Genomic DNA, 12,429 nt, shown 5'->3' on the forward strand with positions numbered 1-12,429 from the left:
ATTTCATTGGCATGTTCGCTCAGGCTCATACCATTACGCTCAAGAGCAGTACTTAGCTTGAGAAGCACAGAGCAAGAACAAAAGTTTGAGATGGAAACTTCACAGGCAAGCAGATCGATTCCACGGATCTGATTATATTTCGGGCGACAGACTGCTACTAGTAGTGCAAAGCAGAAGTTGTAGTACCTAAAGGATGTCTATACAGTGGAAGGAAGAAGAATACCAGTCATCATGTTTTTCCCCTAAGGATCGGATCTTGATATATCAAAGAAACTTTCAGTCTTTTTCAACAAAAAAACAGTAGTAATGGGTTGAGTCCAAAATCAAGAAACAAAGCAGATATAGATACACTCTCTCCTCTCTACGTGTTGGTTTCAGAATGGGAACAGTGTCTCAGCAACAAAACTGCCCATCCCTCTTTATAACATCGATAAACCTTCCAAAACAAGAAGCTGTAAGTTTGGTAGACAAGTGTACACGAAATAAGGCTAATTTTCAGATTATTCATGAAACCAGCACTTTAACTGTACACCATGGGAGAAATTGAGAAATACACACACACCTTTTTGTAATGTTATTGAAGAGCAAATATTAGGCAATTGGCCTTTTCGCAACTAAGACAACCAGCATGCTTTCCAGCTCTCAATAGCTCAAACAGGCAAGACTCTCCATTTAATGCTGGCAGTTTGCTTTTTGTTAAATATAGAAGTAGAGGTAATCGTTTTGAAGCAGCTGCAAATGCTATGAGTGCTTTTTTTCCCTTCTTTCTATCCAGTTTATCCATATAAGTTGCTCGATTCGCCTTCATCTTTAATACAAATGCACTAAACTTGGGCTAATATCTTAGAAAAAAAGCATCAAGCTTTTTTTCCCATAAGTCAAGCTCATTTTAATTGATAACACGCCACGATGGTGTCAAAAGATGACAACGAAAATTACTAAAGCAGAATAATCTAATCATAGCTTATCAATTCAGCCCTACAAGATTCAAAATTTTATATTCGGACACAATTGAGGAAGAAACCTAGCAACTATCTCAAATTTATTAAAAAGTCAGTCAAGAAAACCTGTCTTCCGCCAAATGGCATTTCGGACCTGCCTTAAATCCCTCCCTTTCAACTTCCTCCCAGCTCCCTCAAGCACAGAGGATGCCAAAATCGGCGTCTGCCTCGATGCAACAAGTTCATGCGGCGGTAACATCTCGCCATTATCCACGTCATCGTCCTCATCATCGTCAATGTCGTCGAAATGGCGTCCTCTTCGCCCCCCTGCTGCCGAAATTACAGGCACATTCACCGGTGCGGACTGGAGATATTTAATCCGATCCACCGATGGCGGCCGTTTAGGTACTGTAGGAATCAAACGAGCAGACGATGTGGAGGAAGACGAGGAGGACGAAGAGACGGAGAGCACAGCCGGGGCGTGGGACTCAGACTCCGGCAACGCGGCTAGGATACCGAAATGTTTGTGGTGAGAGCGATGGTTAGGGGAGCGATGGTGATTAGGATTGGGGCTCGTTGATGTTGAAGGAACAGAGTGGTGAATGGCGTCATAGGACACGTCGGATGGCGCGTCGAAGATATCGTGCTCGCTGAGCTCATCTCCAGCGGCGGATGTGGAAGGGGAAGTGGAGCTGGAGGTAGAGGGTTGGGATAATGAGTGAGCGGTGGCGAAAATGCCGAGGAGCCGATCGGAAGACGGTGGTTTCCGAAGGTACCGGTAATTATTGGCTCCGCCGCCGCGACCTGAATCCATGGATAAAAGGAGGACACGAAATAGGGTAAGGGAAAACGGGAAAACGGAAACGGAAGTGGTGGAGCTGCTTTTAGTTGTTGGGAATGAAGTGGAGGAAAAGTCCCTTTGCACTGAAAACAATGAATACGTGACCGTTTACATGCATCTTTATATTTTACACTGTGTTTGGATATATTGTATCGTTTGTTGTTATTAAATAACATCTTTATTGTTTGGTTTGACTGTATTGTACTGTAGTATACTGCTAAGTTTACTAAAATACCCTTAATAATTTTAAATACGATGCTTATTAAGAATTACTCATAAAAATAATTTATTCATTTGACCTCCGCATCTTCCTCACAGGGAATCATCATTCTACTATGATAGCGAAAGCCCCAAATTGATTTCATACAAACAAACAAAAAATTCACAGCCCCATCAAAACAGAGTAGACAACGGATCTTGAGTTCTTGACCTTTAATGTGGCAAATAATCCATAACTTAAAGTGCATAATATAATAAATTTTTCTAGCAACATGACATATAAAATTCATATCGATCTAGTCAAAGTCTATAAAATCCTCAATAGCTAAAGCATAAATAACATTAGTCTAACTCAATTGCCAGGTGGCGTCATCAAGGTCAGTAAAAGAAATTCGCGGTCTTCCAATGGACACCCAATCAGTGTGTGACACAAGTCTGCATGTTTTCAAAGAAATATATAAGCTTTCATGTGCATACTAGGCTCTAAATCCAACACTTGTACCATTTGCCATATCTCACTCTCAGGAATATGTGGCATAGTTGAAAGGCGATTAATTGCATTAGCCAAATTATTCATCCCACCTCTCAACATATCATCAATGCCTTCAAGATGATCTTATTTAGATTTTTTATTCCTGCTAGAAGTCTGTACCTCTAAATATGCATTCGATTTACGTGCTTCCTGAGTTGATTGATATTGCTCGTGTTGTCCATGTTCCTCGATATTTTTCAAAGAGGCAGCATTCATGGAAATTAGTTAATCTACCTCATCAATAGTCAATGAACTATCACTTGATTTTCTCAAATTATTACGAGCACCCCTTTTTACCATATCTGCTCCAGTCTCAGCTCACTTTCCAGTAGCTCTATCCCTTCCATATAGCTCAATTAGCTTATCAAAATCTCTAATCGGCTTGTTTCTCCATTCAGCAGCTTCAGGCTTAGCCTACACAAAAAAAAAGTACAATATAATAATGCAGAAAATGAGATAAACATTATAACATGCAAATAAAGAATAAAACTGCTAAAAATAAATGTACCTATATTAATTGATCCCATACTTCAGATTCAGCATTCGTCATGTTTGTGTTGGAATCCCATGCAAACCCGCTCATCCCATTTTGAAAGGTGTCATAACACTTGCTAAATTTTATTTTAATATTTCTCGTTTGGTTGGGAACTCTCTCATTGGTAAAAACTTTATCTGGAAATTTTGATTGCATCTCTTTCACTATATTGTCAATCGCGTGTGCAGTAAAAGTTCCATCAACCCTGTTTCCAAGTGTGCGCTCATGATAGAATGCATCAATTAAGGCATCATCCATAGCATTTGACCAAATACAAACAGAAGTGTTATCTAAAAGATCTGTATCGCTTGAGGATGCCTTTGACCTTTTCGGCATATTGATAACCACGTAATTAAGAGATATTCATAAGACTTAATGAAAACTTTATCAGACATAATATTTGTAAGAGTTATAAAATAAAATAAATGCATAGTACATAATATTTTTTACTCAAATAATAGCCGAAATTACTTTCAAACAACATCAAATAAATAAACACGAAAAAATTCGTTGACTTTTTCTCTCCTAGAAGATTAAACTTGATAATTAGTCCACATGTCAGCTGCTATGCCATCTCTAATCAACTCCCCCCTTCTAAACTCCCGATTACTTTCCCTAGGATTTGGTGGCTCTTCATGCACATCATTATCATTCATAAGCTCCGCATCAACTTGTGCAAGTAACTCATCATTTGGATCTGCACCTCTTAAGTAGTTGTGCAAAATACAACATGAAAAAATAATAAGCTTTTGGGTTTCAACACCATATGATGGTTCAGTTGAACTAGAAATTATATGAAATCTCTTTTTAAGAACTCGAAAAGCTCGTTCAATAGCATTGCGCAGAGATGCGTGTCGCAGATTAAATAATTCACGAGGATTTCGAGGTGGATTTCTTGAATACTCTTTCAAGCGATATCGCTCCCCACGATAGGCGTAATAAGTCCACTTCTCAACATCAATCCAGCATCAACAAGGTAGTATTTTCCTAAAGATAAAAAGTAAAAGCTTTAATTATTTATTCATCACATCTAACTTTTTCAAGATAAATATATGAAATATTTACCTTCTGAAAGTTTTAGCGGGTCTTGTCTATTTAACGCTTCTTTCATGATTCTTGAATCAGATGCCGTCCCTTCCCAACCGGCTAACACATATGTGAATTTTAAATCAAATGTGCATGCAACCAATACATTTTGTGTTGGATAATCTTTTCTTCCACGATATCTGGGTGCTTCACTTTGTGAAACTTTAACACGTATATGTGTTCCATCAATTGCACCAATACAATCCTGATATTATTATAATAAATTATGTGCAATCAACCTTGAATTTAGCTAAAAGTTCAATAAAATTATATTTGTGTTCACCTTAAATATGGGTAGAATCTTGGGCTGCTGGCAATTTCAGAAGGAACTTGAGAGCTATCAGGTTTTTTTAATAAATTTTTCATATAACTTCAAGAACGCTCGCAGGACAATATGAAAATGATGACTAACCGACTCCCCAGATCGTCGAAAGATAAAAGCTAACTCGCGATTCGTCGTATTATGTGCTAACAGGTAAAGTGTTTTTGCAACTTGCTCTTCAACTGTAGCTTGAAGTGTTGGTCTAAGGTCACCCTCTCTAACTAACATCTCACATAGATCGGTAAAAGCTAAAGGGGTCATTCTTATAATATTACGACAAAGTTCAGTTGAGAATAAATGACTCAATAATTCAAGTCTAACTCGTTCACTTTCCAGTCGTATATCATGTGTGATCGTATGTCGGTCATTTTTAATTTCACGTACATAAGTCCAAAACCAAATAGCTACTAACAAGAAGCATATGTAGCTAAAGAGCTCACTTGTTCCAATATCTATCTATTATTTTGATTATTCCGATCAGCCATATATAATAAAATTAAGTGAGATACATCAACCAATTAACTACGTAAATAAATATAAACCGAAAATAGAACTCTTCTTCATAGAACACATTGTGAACTATGAAGGAGAATTCAGATACATGCTAATAGGATTGTACAAAAAAGAGAATTATAGTCAAATATTGCATCACATTACACTAAATTAATTAAGTAAACAGAAAAATATAAGCCCTAAAAAAGTATATTTAAGCAAATTTATTTATTCCATATACAAGCAACAAATCAACCACACTCCAACTTTGCATTGATAACAAGTGTCTAATAGTGCAGTTGTTTTATCGGGACGAAATCCCACAAACCTTAAAACATTCTTGGCTAATCCTAACTTTATATTTGTGGGAGTTGAGGTTACTGAAGATATGCTTAAACTAAAGAATGAGTATGGTTTGGTTTGTAATAGAAGGGCTGATATACGTGATGTTGCTGAGAGTCAGTGGCCTGGAAGGTTTTTTCATCCAGAATTAGAAGATCTTGCTCGTGAAATATGTGGTTTTTATATGTCTAAGCCAATACATGTTTGTCAGAGTAATTGGGAGGCAATGGTTAAGTTTCATGGTTTTCTACCATGTAGACAAGACATACTTCCAGAGAAACTGATACCATGATTAATCATTAATCCAAGTTCTTAATCTTAATATAGTATCCGACTTTAGAAATCATTATAGTGTGAAGAAGATGGATGATTATTACAACAGAAGCCACACATAATTCATGTTTTATATTTCTTGTCGGTTTTAATTGTATCAAACTAATAACTTGATGCTACACTTTAAACCATGATATTAACTTGATAAATTATATCACCAGAACATATAGTTTGCAAAGATCATAGATGAACTAACCAGAAAAAATATACAAGAAAAGAGATGGAAAACTAACGTATTGTTTGAGAAAAAGTGTTATTAATAAGTTATGGAGAAGACAAGGTACGAATCTTGATTAAGCAGAAGAAATTGAATAGATATTTAGAAAAACTAATTTTCAACCAAATGTCACTACAGAAATTATTTTAGATATTTAGAAAAGAGATGGAAAACTAACATGTGAAAACTCTTGTTGGAAAGAGACGAAGTAACCAGGGAAGTACGTAGTTGAGTAGTTGCACGGCAGAAAGAAGATGGAGACAAAGTACTTATTAGTTTGGTGAATATAATATAAATAATAGTGTAAAGGGTAAAATTAAAATATAGAATAATAAGTATGGGCGTAATTGGAAAGAATAATACGGAACAATCCCACCACACCGATTTGGTTGTTTCATAAAATGGAGTTTTCTTATTGTTCCGGAACAATGGATTTAACAATACAATACAATCAGTTTTATATTAACAATAAAAATAAATAATGTATCTGGGGTAACAATACAATACAATACAACCGGAAACAACCATCCAAACAATAGGTTACTTTTATAGAATTAGGTATTAATATGATTTAATTGCAGATTCATCATTTATATTTCAAATCATACCTTTAATCCCCCTGAATAATATTTCCATTTCACAAATGTGTTAAGTATTTAATTTTGAAAAACATGATGTATATGGGTAACTAAGCATATTCAAATAGAATAACTAAATAACAAACTAAAATTATAAATAAAATGTTCTTACGTAGGATTTTTAGTTTTTTGAAATTTAAGAAAGAAGAATACACTTGTTTGTTTGAAGATTTTGTTTATACTTATGGTTAAAAAACGAATAATTTTCTTTAATCTTTCAAAGTTTTTAATTAAAAAAAAAGCTAGGAAATCATCTCAAATTACCTACTAAATTTTATCAATTACCAATAATAATTTTTTGTATGTTAACATGTATGCTATTTAAGAGCCCGTTGGCTAAGCTGTCAAAAATTACTTATTTTGCAAGATGCTTATATTCAAAAGTACTTTTCGAACAAGTGCGTATTTAGAAAAAAAAACTTCTAGAGAGTAGCGGCTTGTGTTTGACCAATTTATTTAAGAAGTACTTTCTGTAATATTTGATAAATAAATTGAGTTTTGTTAATCTGTTCAAAAAGTACCTTTAGTTATAAAATTAGGAAAAAGGTGTTAAGGTTAAGTATAAAACTAGTATTATTTAGAAGAGGAAATAAATTAAAATATTTATTATAAGAGAATTTTAATTAATTTATTTTATTTAAATAAAATATATAATATAAAGTAAAAACATATATGAAATATTTTAGTTAACATGAATATAAATATACTAAAATTATAATATTTACTTGTAACGACCCGACCGGTCGTTTTGAGCTCTAGCGCGTCGTTCAGCAGTTTGAGGCCATGAGCAGCTTCATTTCAGGTATTATGACTTGTATGCATGGTCGGAATTATATTCCGGGAAGTTCGGAGTTGATTTGGAAAGAGAATTCTCATTTCAGAAGCTTAAGTTGAAAGAATTGACTAAGATTGAATTTTAGAGTAAACGACCTCGGAATCGGGATTTGAAGGTTCCAGCAGGTTCGTATGATGATTTTGGACTTGGGCATATTCCTGGATCGGGTTTTGGGTGACCCGGGAGCATTTTGGCGCCTATTGTGGAAGTTAGCATTTTGGAAGAATGTCATATATTTGGGTTGAAGTGCATTTCAGTGTTATCAAAGTCTGTTTGGGATTCCGAGTCTGGAATAGCTCCGTATGGTGATACTGGTATTGGGAGCGTGATCGGAAGTGAATTCGGAGGTCTGTAGGCCATTTTGGAGTCATTTGGCTAAAGATAGAAATTTGAAGGTTTTCGAGAAGTTTGACCGGAAGTGGACTTTCTGATATCGGGGTCGGATTCCGATTTCGGAACTTGGAGTAGGTCCGTAATGTCGAATATGCCTTGTATGCAAAATTTGAGGTCAATCGGACGTGATTTGATAGGTTTCGGCGTCGAATGTAGAAGTTTGAAGTTCTAAAGTTCATAAAGTTCGAATTGAGGTGTGATTCGTGATTTCGGCGTTGTTTGATGTGATTTGAGGCCTCGAGCAGGTCCATATTATGTTTTGGGACTGGTTGGCATGATTGGTTGGGGTCCGGGGGGACTCGGGTGGATTCCGGATGGTTAACGGATCAAATTTGGAGTTTGAAGAAGGGCTTCAGCAGCTGGTATCTGGTGTAACTGCACCTGCGAGGTTTTGGCCGCACGTGCGGAGCCGCAGAAGCGGCCAAAGGAGCGCAGATGCAGTTGAGAAGGGAGAAGGCTGGGACCGTATATGCGGTCAAGTCGCCGCAGAAGCGGGACCGCACCTGCGGAAGAAGGAGCGCAGAAGCGGAAATAGGGGGCCTGGGAAGGACCGCAGATGCGGTAGTGGGGCCGCACCTGCGGAACCACAGAAGCGGTCAATTGACCGCGGGTGCGGAAAGGCTGGAGGCAGTGTGTTCTTTTAAAATCGGGAGATGGTTATTTTTCTCCCATTTTCATTTGGTGTGGGCGATTCTGGAGAGCTTCAAGGGGAAATGTTCTTCAAGCATCTCAAGGTAAGTTGTTCACGCTCATTACAAGTTAAATACATGATTTAGATACGGATTTGAACATGGAAATTAGTGGAAAACTTGGGTTTGAGGGAAAACCTAGAAATTTAGTATTCTTGGATTTTGACCACGATTTTGGGCATGAAATTGAGAGTAAATTATATATTTGAGTTCGTGAGGTTATGGGCAAACTTTATCTTCGAAAAATTTCGAAATTCGGGCATGTGGGCCTGAGGGCGTTTTTGTCAACTTTTCGATCGGGGTTAGAAATTGTTATAAATTGGATCATTAGGAGTAATTGAGCATATATTAATGGATTGGCATAATTATTGGCTAGTTTTGGAGCATTGTGCATCGATTTGAGTCTTCGGAAGGGCGTGGAATGCCGGTTATGGAACTTCGGAGCGAGGTGAGTCTCCTTTCTAACCTTGTAAGAGGGAATTATCCCCATAGGTGAGTTAATTGGTTATGTGCTCCTATTTGTGGGGGCTACGTACGCACGAGGTGACGAGAGTCCGTGCGTAGCTACTATTATGCTTATGTCCGGGTAGTTTAGGGCCCAAAAGCATGCTTAGTTGTAATAAATGCAACCTTGTTGACAACTTTAAAAATGCTTAAGTCATATCGAAGTGGAAAAAGATTTTCTAAAAGAGTTAAACTTCATTTTCTTGACATGTAAAAAGGGGAATTTACACCTCCTTGAATAATTATTTCCTTGACGAATGTCTTGATTGACTGTTTGAATATGTGATTCTATGTGTACCTGCGTCGCATGTATGATTCGCGAGCAGGGTTATTGTTTATTTATATTTGACCGCGTCACATGTATGATTCGCGAGCGGGTTAATAGATGCATCTATGGTTCGCGCCATTCGACCCTCTGGCAGTGCATAGTTTAAATATTGTTGGATTGGGCCGTACGTCCCCGGCATTATTTGCGCATGCTTGTATTGCTTGCCTTAGAATTTATTGAAGTGAAATTGTTTCTTCCCGGTTTGAGAATAAATGTATAAATGATGAAAAGGGATTTGGGAATTTCCTATAAAAGAAAGAATTGCTTACTTGCTTCACTTTATTGAATTACAATCATGCTTATATAATGCCTCAATTTGTTACATTATTGATTTATCATTATTGGACCATTAGTATGTGTCGAAGTCGACCTCTCGTCTCTACTTCTTCGAGATTAGGCGGGATACTTACTGAGTACTTGTTGTTTTCGTACTCATGCTACACTTGCCGTGCATTTTTGTTGCACAGGCATATGCATCTCTAGCGGACTCGTGGTCGTAGTAGCATGGTTGATACAGAGACTTAGGTGAGCTGCACCTCTCGAGACGACCTGCAGCCAGCAGAGTCTCCTTCAGATTTTCATATTTACTTTCTGTCCTATTTGTATTCCGGGCAGTTGTTGTATTATATTGTTTCCTAGAGATAGCTCATGCACTTGTGACACCGGGTTCTAGAATGATTATGGGGTATTTTGTATTGACTTCTTGACATTTATATTTAATTTGAAATGAGTATCTTTTACTAGTAAAATTTAAGGAAAATCAGAGTTTTCACAATTATTTAAATGAGAATTTAATTAAGTATTTATGGTTGGCTTGCCTGACAGCGGTGTCCGGCGCCATCACGACCCTTAGTGAATTTTGGATCGTGACAACATGGTATCAGAGCACTAGGTTCCCTTAGGTCTCACGAGTCATGAGCAAGTCTAGTAGAGTCTCGCGGATTGATACGGAGACGTCTGTACTTATCTTCGGGAGGCTACAGGGCTGTTAGGAGTACTTCCCTTCTTGATTCCTCATCATGCAGTTTGATTCCTTTAAGGCTTATGCCTTTATTTCCTTCCTATTCAATCTTATGCGACGTGAAACACTTATTACAAATCAGGAATTGAGAAATTTTAAAGGTACTATAGAGGTGGTGCGGGATGCTTCTCCCAGCGTAGTTGATTTGACTATGGGCGTCGCCTTGTAGAAGGATATTCTGTCGTTTCAGCACAGTGGTCGTACTTCTGGGAGCTCTGAGGCTAGGCACAAGTTGCCATGGTATTTATGAATGGTTGTCGCGCTGTATTGATGTGATGGTAGGATACTTGCCTACGTGTCGGGGCAGTGGATGACTCGAAAGGAAGTTTACTCAGTGCATGATTTAGAGATTCGGCATTTTATTCCCGTCAGGGGAAAGGCAATCGCGCTAAGAATGTTCAGGTTTGGGTTGATGGAGTAACAAGGCTTGGTATTTGCGAGCATGGTGGAATTTTTATCTGTGATAAGGTGTCGTTGTCCTTGTTGAATGTACTAAGTTCGTCGGTATTAAGACCTTCTACAATTCGCCTTTAGGGCAGGTGATAAATAGGGATTCTAGTTCATTTTACACTCCTTTTTACTTGAGTTTTGATTAAAAATGTATACAAATATTCCCAAAGGCTTACATGTTGTGCTTGTTTGCTGGGTTTGGTCAAAAAGGTGACAAGTAGTCAAAACCAGCTCAAAAAGGAGTGAAACATGCACAAGTACCAAGAACAAGTCAAAGCACAGTTGCAACAGACCACCGCGGCCGCAACCCATTTAGTGCGGTCCGCAGTGAGGAGATTCAGAGAGATGCAAATTTAGAGCTTAAAGTAGTGCGGTCCGCGGAGGTTTTCTCGCGGCCGCAATCCATTTTATGCGGTCCGCAAAGAGGGGGGTTCAGAGAGTTGGAAGTTTGGACAATTGAAGCCAGTGCGGTCCGCTGAGCATTTTATGCAGACCGCAATGAAGCCACCGCGGCCGCGGGTGCATTTTGTGTAGCCCGCGGTGGCCAGATTCAGAGAGTGAATATTCAAGCCAAAAAGCGTCATCACAGCCGCGGTGCATTTTCAGCGGACCGCGGTACCTCCGCAAGGGTATTTTTGTCCGAAAAATTTGGCCTAGTATAAATACTTTCTTTTCACATTTTTAGGGTATCTTTTGTAATATGACTTTGAGCTGAGCACGCGAACGACTGTTTTGTTCCATTTTGAGTAATTTGGAGCTACTTTAACACTGAATCTTCATTATCTTAGTTTGTAATCAAATTATATGGGTTATTCTTCATCTAATTTCATGTTTTCTTCCATTATTATGAGTAGCTCGACCCATTAGCTAGGGTTGTGGCTCAACCCTAGTGTGGGTATTTGATGGGTCTTGTATTTTAATGCTTAGATGTTTATGGGTGGTTGACATTTGGACTGATTTGTGTTGTTTATGTTGGATTAGTGGTTGCAAACACTAATTTGTGCCTATTTGACTTGGGCTCTTCTTGAGAAATAGAGCTTAAGTATAGGAAATTAGTCCAACAAGGAATTGGGGCGTACTCAAGAGATTGATAGCCCCAATTAAAAGGGTTAAATCTAGAGATAGTAATACCCGACTTGAGCCTATATTGCTTGTATAATTTCGACACCCAATTGGTCTTGAGAAAGTCAATTTGGGCAAAGTCACTCGAGCTACCGAGAGGTATAGAGTGAGTAGCGTCGTGCATTGGCTGTATCGCGATCCCAAACATAACATATTTGCCTTAGACTTAGAATCCGTCAAGTATTCACCTAGGGGGAAGTCACTTCCCTAGTGCCTCGTTACCTATTAGACAACCCTTTAGCAATTATTCTTAGTTTAATTTAGCATCTTAGTAGTATAAAAGTAGAAGTAATCAAAAGAACAATTATGATTGGAAGCGTAATTAAGAACCTTACGCATTGCTAGTTTAGGTAGGAATCCAATTCCCAATTCTAGCTCCCTGTGGATTCGATCCCGACCTTTTCGGGTAAAAGTTGCATCGACCGCTCTTGCGACTCCATAGTGGTGCAGGGTCGGCTCCGATCACTTTTTGGCGCCGTTGCCGGGGAGCTAACGGTTTTGGCTATCTATCTAAATAGTTTTGTGTATTGTTTTTCTTTCCTTCTGTGATACTAACTTGTGTGTGACGCCAATTCAGGTACAATATGGC

General features: G+C 38.1%; 3 protein-coding genes across 3 annotated transcripts; all 3 read right to left on the reverse strand.

Moving 5' to 3' along the window:
- LOC109232597 (putative protein TPRXL) lies at nt 1,054-1,755 on the reverse strand. Its single transcript, XM_019398358.1, has one exon. It carries the CDS (start codon nt 1,753-1,755, stop codon nt 1,054-1,056), a length of 702 nt encoding a protein of 233 aa, XP_019253903.1.
- On the reverse strand, nt 2,852-3,404 carry LOC109232598. The gene is made up of 2 exons (XM_019398359.1): nt 3,063-3,404; nt 2,852-2,947 (listed from the first exon to the last, which is right to left on the reverse strand). The coding sequence occupies exons 1-2, from the start codon at nt 3,402-3,404 to the stop codon at nt 2,852-2,854; spliced, it is 438 nt and encodes a 145-aa protein (XP_019253904.1).
- LOC109232599 lies at nt 3,602-4,737 on the reverse strand. The gene is made up of 2 exons (XM_019398360.1): nt 4,567-4,737; nt 3,602-4,015 (listed from the first exon to the last, which is right to left on the reverse strand). The coding sequence occupies exons 1-2, from the start codon at nt 4,735-4,737 to the stop codon at nt 3,602-3,604; spliced, it is 585 nt and encodes a 194-aa protein (XP_019253905.1).

The sequence above is a fragment of the Nicotiana attenuata genome, chromosome 9, assembly GCF_001879085.1.
Source record: "Nicotiana attenuata strain UT chromosome 9, NIATTr2, whole genome shotgun sequence".
Lineage (NCBI taxonomy): Eukaryota > Viridiplantae > Streptophyta > Magnoliopsida > Solanales > Solanaceae > Nicotiana > Nicotiana attenuata.

Excerpts from the sequence above, each read along its gene's own strand:
- LOC109232597 (XM_019398358.1), bottom strand. The coding sequence starts at position 1,755 with ATGGATTCAGGTCGCGGCGGCGGAGCCAATAATTACCGGTACCTTCGG.
- LOC109232598 (XM_019398359.1), bottom strand. The coding sequence starts at position 3,404 with ATGCCGAAAAGGTCAAAGGCATCCTCAAGCGATACAGATCTTTTAGAT. Across the intron at positions 2,948-3,062 it reads TGACGAATGCTGAATCTGAA|GCTAAGCCTGAAGCTGCTGA; the intron begins GTATGGGATCAA and ends TTTTTTGTGTAG.
- LOC109232599 (XM_019398360.1), bottom strand. The coding sequence starts at position 4,737 with ATGACCCCTTTAGCTTTTACCGATCTATGTGAGATGTTAGTTAGAGAG. Across the intron at positions 4,016-4,566 it reads TTCGACGATCTGGGGAGTCG|TGGACTTATTACGCCTATCG; the intron begins GTTAGTCATCAT and ends GATGTTGAGAAG.